This window comes from Pterocles gutturalis, unplaced genomic scaffold, assembly GCF_000699245.1.
Source record: "Pterocles gutturalis isolate BGI_N339 unplaced genomic scaffold, ASM69924v1 scaffold32619, whole genome shotgun sequence".
Classification (NCBI taxonomy): Eukaryota; Metazoa; Chordata; class Aves; order Pterocliformes; family Pteroclidae; genus Pterocles; species Pterocles gutturalis.
Genome location: NW_010129195.1, coordinates 348 through 9,763, shown reverse-complemented (window position 1 = coordinate 9,763; position 9,416 = coordinate 348). Strand labels below are relative to the sequence as shown.

The 9,416-nt window shown below is 56.1% G+C and overlaps 1 protein-coding gene across 1 annotated transcript; it reads left to right on the top strand.

Annotated features, from left to right (window-relative positions):
* The first annotated feature begins 499 nt into the window (after nucleotides 1-499).
* On the top strand, nucleotides 500-1,696 carry CCDC71 (coiled-coil domain containing 71). The gene has a single exon (XM_010079875.1). It carries the CDS (start codon nucleotides 500-502, stop codon nucleotides 1,694-1,696), a length of 1,197 nt encoding a protein of 398 aa, XP_010078177.1.
* Nucleotides 1,697-9,416: the final 7,720 nt, after the last annotated feature.

Sequence of the window (9,416 nt, the reverse complement as noted above, 5' to 3'; positions counted from 1 at the left end):
TTGAGGTGGCTCGATCACGGTGTTCTCGGTGCATGCACAGGGAGAGGGCTTGATGAAGGGCTGCTTTACTGAGGGAAAAGGGGATCTGGTTACTGGAAGCTGGGGCATGTCAAACTCAAACTGGAAGTGAGCTGCAGATTTCACTGAGAAATTGGAACCTTTTCACTGGAACCCTGCATCTTGGATGGGTTGATTGGGTTTGCCTGAAATCTTTGTTTAGGTTTGAGGATATTTCTGCAAGAGATGTTTTCGTTTTACTTCAGAGATAAATCAGTGATGGGATTTTCTTGATGATGCTTCTAACCCGGGCTATGCCCAGAACCTGACCCGATGTTTGTGAGTAGCCATGGTTTGATGGTTTGATGGTTTCAGGTCCCCGCTTAAAAATGCGAGATGATTTCAGTTGCTGTAAGCTAACTATCTTCTCTCTCCTTTTGAGGTGTCAAGTGTTGTTTTTCCAGTAATTTGGACCTTTTTGAAGCGCCGCTTGCCTAATGCCATGAATATTGCAGTGAACAATGTGGAAGAAAAAGCTGTCCATTCCTGGTCAAGAATTTCCTCTGCAGGACAGAAAGTGCTGGAGGAAGCACTCCGAGTCTTCAACCCCATGTCCAAGGACCTTTCGGACACAGAGACCCAGCTGGTGGCCTTCATCCAGGGCCTGAAGGAGGAGGGTTACCAGCCCACAATTCTGAGGAGTAAGGATGTGTACGGGTACAGCTCGTGCACGGCAGACACACCTCGTCAAACGGAAGAGAGCAGCCCGCACAACTGCGCTGCTGCCGCCGCTGAGTCCGCTAAGAGTCTGGCTAGAAACACTGCAGCTGTGGCAAAGGTGTCTGCCTCGCCCACCCGCGTTGTGGTGAACTCTTCGAAAGTCTCCACTCAGCCTGTCTCTAAAGGAGATTCCACAAATCTCCTCTTGAGCTCCTTGAAGCAGACAAGATCTGGCACGTCCAAGGCCGCGGCAGTGGGCTTCCCCACAGGCATGTATCCTGATGTGTACCCCGCCATGAGACTGTCGGTGGTTCTGGAAGCTCTGGTGCCACTGAAAACAACCGCTTCCTGTTTGGAGTCCAAGTACACACGAGGACATCTTGGGATCTCACCCTTGGACCTTAAACTCCTCAAGGCTTCGAGTCCTCCGAGGCAGTTTTCTTCAGGCAAGACGACTAAAATCACAGAAGGTAAGGGGTGCAAGTGTTTGATAAAGAAGGCACCAGATTCTGCCACCCTCACTTTAAATCTTCTGAAGGGACCAAAGGGAGGAGTGCTGCAGGAGAGCAATGCTTGCAAAGCCTCGGGAGTCCTCAACGGGAGAGTCACGGGCAGCTCATCCCAGGGCTGTACCGCAGCACTGCAGTCCAAGACCTTGAAAATCAAAGATAAGAAAGCTCTGGTGGGGAAAACAGAGTGGAAGGACAGCAGCACTTACCGGGAGAGCGTGGGGCAGAAGAGGAGAAGAGCTACGGAAGCAAGAGAAACGCCACAGAGGAAAAAAGCGAAGACCATTCCTATCGGAAATAAATCTCGACGGGCTCGGAGCACTTTGAACCTGCTGAAATTCCAGACCATCAAGGTGGGCAACTCTTCCTCTGATGATGAAGTGAGGAGGAGAGCACAGAAGATTCTTAGGGTCAACCTGTCCCCCGTGATCCGAATTCAGCCCTTGTCCCACTCTCACAGCGTCCCCTGAGTTTCTTCACTTTGTCACTTTTTTTATTTGTAAGTAATTGAATACGAGCCCGGCACCAGAGCGTGGGGAGGTTTAAGAGCAACTCTGGATCTCTGGTGCCTAGTGACAGTACATTGACTAACCTGCAGACGGAGCAGCCTGCTCTCGTGCTGTTTCTGCCTGTCTGCCACTGCTATGCAGAACTGACTGCAGAAATGCCAAACCCTGTCTGGGAAGGCGGGACAGTGACTCTCGCTCACGGCACGGCAAGCCGAGCAGGTCAGAGGGCTCGCTTGCCGCGGGCGCTCCTCTGAACATGGCAGATTGCGCTGCCATGCAGGGGGAGGACACGGGACTTTCTCATGACATCGATGCACTGTGATATTGCTCTTTTTCAAGTTGTACATTTACTGGTTTTATTTTGAACAAATTTTATAACTTTCTATATCTATATATCCATATATGTGCATATGGCCCAGGAGCTGTGGGAAGATGCACTTGCTCCGTCCCTCGGAGATCAGATTAGATAGCTTTTGTTCCCCTTTCCCTTCAGGCAATCTCTTGTTGAAAGGTGCCAGGATTTCTTTGTGACTCAGTGTTGTGACAGTCTGTCCTGGGCTCTCTGGAGCAGCTCAGAGGCAGAGTTACAGCCGCTGGTTTGTCTCCAGAAATGCCAAGCAATTTGGAGAATTCCCAGCTGATAGTTGACTCTAGTTTTAATCACGTTTTCGGTATTACCTCTGCAGAGAGTGGGGGAGCGTTACGGGGCTGTTGCCCGCAAGTCTGCCTGACGTCTCTAGGTGCCTCCTCGGTTTGTCGCTAGCAGAAGCTCTGAGCTCGTGGCAGGGTTTGCCTCCAAAGAGCGATTCCTCCTCAGCACCCAGTGTTGCTCCGCTCTCCTGTGCCCCAGGTGCAGATGTAGAACATGAACCGTGACTGTGAGAGCCAAAGGGCTGGAGTTGTTAATGAGAATTGCATAAAGCGTCCTGCCCGCACGTAACTGCTTTGCTGTTGCCAGATGTTTCAGGAGTAGGTTCTAGGTGTCGGTGGAGAAGACACAGGCTGTGTTTGAATGTAGGAGACACATCTGGCCAGTCGTGGAGCTCACTGAGATATTTGAGCCTGAATTGAAGCAGAAAAGCGGAAGGGTTGAGAGGATGTCTGCCAGCACTTAAACACAGAGAGTTTCTTTCTGTTGGTTTGTGGGGGGTGAAGCAATAGGAGGGGAGATTGGCGCCACGTTTTGATAGGTGACGGCTTTGCTGTGCTGTCTGGGATGTTGCAAGAAGGTGCGTGGCAGGTGCGGAAGCTCCCAACGGCAGGCTTTGCCTGTCCCCAGGAGGCACGGCGGAACCACTGCGGATGGGCTGCCTTAGCCTTCCCGTGCCGGGGGGCCTGCTGGGGGGGAGGGCATGCTGGCGGATGTGCCTATGGGTCTGCTCTCTGCAGGGAAGGACCCACAAGCTGGAGGAGAAACACCACGGTGGTGGTGAGTGCTGCAGCGGTTACCTGAGAGGGACAGCCTCCAATGACATGATCTCCATTGGGAAACTGCAAAAGCAGAACCTGGTGGCTCGGGGAGAGGACGTGGCGTCAGGCCAGGCACGGGCCCGGCTCTGAGTGCTACAGTATGTTCAGGTCTCTGCAGCAGTGGGCCAGTAATCCACTCATTCTCACCAGCTCAACATACCAGTTGTCTGACGTGCTAATCTCTGTGGACGTTGGCTGAAGGGATGAGCTCCCCTGGGAAGCCCCAGCTCCTTACATTTCAGCCCCTCCCTAACACCTGGCTGGATTTCAGTGCTTTGTAAAAGAGGTCAGCGCCTGATCCCCAGCTCAGAGAGGAAAACTGCGGCACAGAGAGGAGAGGGGAGGTTTGTGAGGGAATGGGGAGATGGGGAAGCTGGGTGTCCCGAAGCCCAGCGGGGTTTCTTCCCCCTTGCCCAAAGAGAGCAGGGTGGAGGTTCTCCCTCAGAGGTTGATTGCAGGCTCTGGGTGGTTTTACTGCACGTATCTGAGTTCCTGACAGAGCTCATAACTTGCAGTGTTTAAGACTGACCTGTGAATGCCGCTGGTTGGCTGTGGAGGAGGAGGAGGAAATATTTTCTTCTGCTTCTGTGTTTTAAAGTGCCCTGCCAGAGAGCTCCCTGTCCTGACATGATGCTGGATGAACAGGAACCTTCCATCACTGTTAACCAGCCAAAAATTGCTTTGTCTATTTTGTTCCCACTCCTTCAGACCTCTCTCATTCCCACGCTCTCAGATGCCAGGTCTTGAAGTCTTGCACTGGAGTTTCTCTTTTTGGCTGTTTCCCGAGGAGGGCTCTGAACTCCTGCCTGCGGTATTGCTGTCTGACAGGCCGCTCAGCAGCTTCTCCTCTTCCCAGTCCCTTATAAGGGCACCGAGGGCTGTTTCTGGAGCCTCTTCGTGCCGTGCAGACATCCCAAGCTGAGCGCCTGACCTCCGGTGGGAAAAACAACTGTGCATCAACAAGGCCAAGTTTGGGCTGAGGTTGCTTTTCTTCCAGCCTGAGCAGGAAGCTGAGCACCTGAAGCCAGCTTCTGAGGCCACATCCCTCCTCTTCGTTGTGTTTCTTCCCCCAGCTGCGCTGCTGCCTGCCTCCCTGCTCTTCTCCATCACCTCATCTTTCACAGCTTGGGTCTTTGCCAGTCAAGGACTTGGCTCGTGTTGCTGCTTAACACATCCAGCAGAACATCCTGCCTCCACGCTGCTTTGCCTTTCCCGGCACCGAGCTGAGTTCTGCGAATGCTTGATGGTGGCAGCTTGCCCACTGTCCTTCCCAGGCCACCAGCAAGAGGTCTTCTGCTCCACAGGGAGAGACGAGCATTAGAAATGCTTCAGTGTCACTGAGGCTCCTGCCAGGGAAGCGAGCACCCCACAGCTCTGTGCTCAGGGACTTGCCCATCGTCAGTCCAGTCTCTGTCAGCTCTTCCGTACGTCTCTGAGAGGCCGTAGGGCCCCTGAGCTCCTGGGCAGCACTGGAGCTCGATTCTCTGCCCTCCTCATGTCTCCTCTACCCCCTCGCAGGTGATCTGGGAGCTTGGCTGGAAGGATTGGAGCTTGTTATTCACGGGGGCTTTACAGCCGCTGGTGCCAGTGTCAGTGACTGCCGCCTGTCACCCAGCGCTGGCAGACAGGGTGCCTGCAGCTGTCGGAGGTTGGCTCTGGCGTCCATCTCCCCCCGGGTGCAGGTGCTCCTGGTGTCCCAGGCCTTTGACACGGATGTGCAGGAGGCTGCAGAAGGGGCTGTGCTGTGGATGCTGCTGTCTGGTGTTTAAGGAAGATGATCAAACCAGATCTAACCAGAGATCTCCCTCCAGAGGTCCCTTCCACCCCGTGTTCTTCTGTCACAGCAGAGTAACACTTGCCTTCCAGGGACCTGTGCAGCGGTAGCTGTTGGGGCACGTAGAAATGTGTCGCCTGGAGTGCCGTGGTCTCTGCTGGGCGTGCTGCGTGCAGGTTGTTCAGACCTGTTTCTCTATTAGTCACTTTGAATTCATCCAAGTGCCTAACCTGGCCTGTGCTGTTCCTGGGCACCGTGACGCCGAGAGCTTTGGAGACGTTCTTAGGAGTGTTTTTACAGCGTGGTTTTGTGCCACTGTCACTTCTAGAAATGATTCAGCCAGCGGTCAAAGGGTTGTTCTTCCAACTGAGTTTGTGGAAATAATTTCTTCTTTTATTCAGCTGCCAAGAAGCGAGAGTTTATGCTTCGCCTCCACCAGACAAGGTCCTTGAGCTTCCTGCGTGCTTCACATGTCCGTCAGCAAGGTCCGTGGGGAGAGCAGCTTGTCCGGCAGGCAGCTGAAAGGGAAGCTGACATCAGCTACCAGTTGAAACCATATTGTTAATTGGTAGAAATACTTTGAGGCTCATGTCCACTGTGATCAGATTTCACCTTCTGCTGCTACTTTCAGTTGGAGAAGTTTCTCCTTGGCCTCTTCCCCACAAGCCACATAGCGTGGTGCTGCCACTTCCAAACTGTTTGTGTCCCCCCCAGAGCCAGCTGCCGTAGTGAGCCTTGTGGGGAATTTCTGAAGCACTTTTCTGCAAACTAAGAAGGGATTATTTTATTTTGTAGCCCGCTAGTGGTATTTCAGCGTGAGGAGGAGGTGTGCTCTGCGGAGCCTCGTGAGCACTCATCCAGCTGGATCCTTCTCAGACGGGGGCATTGCCTGCCCAGCCTGCAGCATTGCCGCTTACAGGGCCGGGAGCGCAGTGGGCTGAGACCCCGCGTTGCCTGGTGTTCCCTTGCACAGAGTTCAGCCAGTCACCTGCTGAGACATCGCAGGGAAGTCAGGAGCAGGACGGCACGGGTGAGTGACACTGTGCACCCGGCTCTGTGGCCCTGCTCCGCAGCTGCCCCTGTGCTGCCGTCTGTCCTCTGGGCCCAACTCGCACACCAGCAGCACTTCTCCACTGGTGGAGCTGGTGGAGTTCCCCTGGCTCCAGCTGTGCAGGAGGGGCTGGGGGCCTTTGGGTTTGAGCACAGAATCTGGGCCCTTTCAGCGGTGACTTGTGCTGTGCTCATGGCCAGACCTTGCCAGCACATTGGGGGTGCAGCCGCTTCAGTTGCTCTCCCCCCTGGGTCCAAGCTCCCTGCCCCGTATGGGAGCCGGGCCTTTGGCCACAGCACAAGGGACGCCTGGGGACAGAGAGCAGGTTTGTCTCTGGGCTGCAGCTGGACAGCATGAGGTGAGCTGGGCAGCTTCCTGCGCAGGAGGACAGGCGTGGGTGGGAGGATCCTTGTTTCGGCCGTGGTTGGCAGGGTCACTGCTGAGCTGTGTGGAGCACCTGTGGCTCAAGCAGGTTGGTTGGATTGTTTGGAAGTGACAGTTTCTGTTTCAGTCTTCAAAATGCCACTGGCCTGTTTGCTCCTGTGGTCAGATGGAGATGGTTTTCTGGGAGCTGAGGTGGCCTGAGGAGCGGACAGCTGCTCTGGGGCACCTGGCACCTTCTCTGTGAGCTAGGTGGGCTGGCACCGCGCACAGAGAGGGCAACAGGGCAGGTTGCTCCCAAGCCCTCACATTCAGGACTCTGAGCTAGAGAGCACCACACTTGGGTTTCCCTCTCCTCACAGCCTGCTCCTGCCCGGAGCTGGGTGCTGTTGGGAGGGTGCCAGGTGCCTCGCTGGCTGCTGGAGCAGAGGTCTTGTCCCAAAAAGTGGGAGAGCCAGCCCTCGTCACTAGGGCAGCCCCGAGCATCGCGTGAACCCTGTCTGTAGGTGTGACACTGCTAGTGCTCACAGCTTGGCCAGCTGCTGCCTCCAAAGCCGCGGTGCTGAGGCCAGACCCCTCGGTTTGCTGAGGAAGACTGAGGTCTGGTGAAAAAGTGAGGCTGGGATTAGGGGAAACCAAAGACACCAGCAGCGCCTGGCTGGGCAGCTTCTGCTGCAGGAGGAGATCTGCAAACGGAGGAGCTGGGTCTGGGGCGTACGTATGGCTGCCTCCCCTCTGGCTACCGCCACTCTGTCCCTGCCTGGGGGACGGAGCCGGTCCTGCCCTGTGGCAGCACCCCGCAGGCATGGGTGCTGCAGGCGCTGGGGCACGAGCGAGGGGGTGCCCTTTTGGAGCAGGTGCCCCTCCTAACCCTTGGTTTCCATCCTTCATCGGTGGCACAAACCGGCCATGCTGGGGTGGCCGTGGGGAAGGTGAACTGCTCCCTGGCTTGCAGAACCCTCCTGCCTCGTGCATGCCGAATGTACCCCCCTGAACACCCTCGCAGCGGGAGGAGCACTTCCTCCGGTGAGCATCCGAAATACCTTCCCCTGGGGGGATAATTAGGCCTTGCCCCGGGGAGTCCCTTAAAGGCCTTATTATGGTCTGGAACTCTCTCCTTGTTGTCTTAATTAGCCCTTTCCTTTCCTGTTGCTCCAGGCAGCCCCAGTGGGAGTCTGATGATTCCCACAGACGCAGTCAGGCATGCGGTGCTGTTGTAACAGAGGTGCTGCAGAGCCCCCCCCCAGAAATACCTCCCCTCCCGCTCCTGCTCCGTCACGCTGCCCATGGCTGGGATGGACGAAATGAGTGTCGGCTGGGAAGGCACGGTGCGTGACGCTGTTCCCTCGCCCGGGTCCCGGTGCAGCGCTGCTGAGGAGTGGCATTTCCCGAGCAGAGTGGCATTTCCCGAGCAGAGGCACAGCAGCCGCTCTGAGGGATGTGGGGACTCTGGGTGGGCACTGCCCAGCCCCTCGCACTCGTCTCTGCCAACCACGGTCTCTAAGAGAGCCATCTCCACGCTGCAGCATGACCGACCTGTGCCGGCTGGGGCCGGTGCCATGACTCAGGCACGGGCATCCCCGGGGTCGAGCAACGGCTGGGGAGCAGCGACCACAGCCCGTGGGAGGGCGAGTAACAGACTTTTGTGTGATGAATTTCCAACAACTGACCATCTTGTTCTCAAGTGAACTTTTTACTGTTTCATTTGTTTGTGTAGAATGTTTCTGAAGCTATATTAATATTTAATGTTGAATATGAGACTGGGCTGTTCCACACTCAGTGTTGTATATTTTGGAATGGCATTGTTTAGTGAAAAGACAGCGATAGTATTATTCCACTCTTCGGAGGGAATGGGACAAAAACCTGACTGTCTTTTATCTGAAGTGAACTTTTTGTTACGAAGTCCTAGCAGGTGTCCAGCCCCTCAGTAAAATGGTGCTCAGAACCACCCGGCGTGTCCAGCTTTTCTTTGGGCTCTGCCAGACTGCTCCTCCCTGGATCCTGCTCGCGGTGGGTGAGCTCCATGGAATGGTGTCTCCCGTGTGCCTGGCTGCTGCTTGGGGCACACTCAGCAGGAGACCACCACCACCTCTTCTCCTCGGCTCCCCCGGTGAGGTTGGGGGTTGAAGGAATGAAGGAATGCCTGTCTGGGGATGGGAAATGCTCCAGGCAAGTGCCACTGGTGCTAAGCTGGTGTAAACTGGCATAAATCCACATTCCAGGTGAGTTCCTAGAAGTGTGTCGGGCGGGCGCTGTGCTGGCAGGTGCTCTGCCAGCTCCCACCTCGCCCACCCTCCTGCTGCTCTCTGGATCTGCCCCTTCTGCAGCCGGGACCGCGAGGCTGGCTAATTCCACAGAAACACCCTTGTCCACCCGTGTGCGATCCGGATCCAGTTTGTGCCATTGGGGTGCTGACCCGCACTAACGGCGGTGGGACCGTGGCCCTGGGCACACAGCGGCTGTGGTGCCGGAGCTCGTTCCTTGGGAAGGGAAGTGGTTAAGCGATTCTCCCGCTTGCTGAGGATGTGCAGGGAAGGGTTGGCCTCCCCCGCTGAGCCGACTGAAGTCTGTCCAAGCGAGACTGGCCAGGCGTGAGAAGCTGCTGGGGCTTGGGGGGCCCCCTCCTCTGTGTGCCCCAAAGCGGTGAGCACTGCCACCCCACTGCTGCCCCTCCGAGCTGTTCCATCTGCTGCAAAAACGCTCTGATTGCACCTTTCAAGGTGCTGGTGGAGCCGAGCCGGGGGTGCCTGAGGGAGCAGGGGACGCTGAGCAGCGCTGAAGTGCTGGTGACAGAGGGCTGTGGCAGAACTGCCGGCAGATCTCCGTCCAGCGGAGCCGCCCCTGGACATGTCATCTCCCCAGGCAGACTCGGGCCACCCTGACGCGTTTGGCTGTGGGGCAGCTGGGGCAATTGCAGCTTGGAGAAGTCAGAGCAGCCTTTAGCGGAGCCAGGAGGTGCCTGGACATGGGCTGGGACACCCCGCTTGTCGCTCAGACGCTGCTGA

Excerpts from the sequence above, each read along its gene's own strand:
- CCDC71 (XM_010079875.1), top strand. The coding sequence starts at position 500 with ATGAATATTGCAGTGAACAATGTGGAAGAAAAAGCTGTCCATTCCTGG.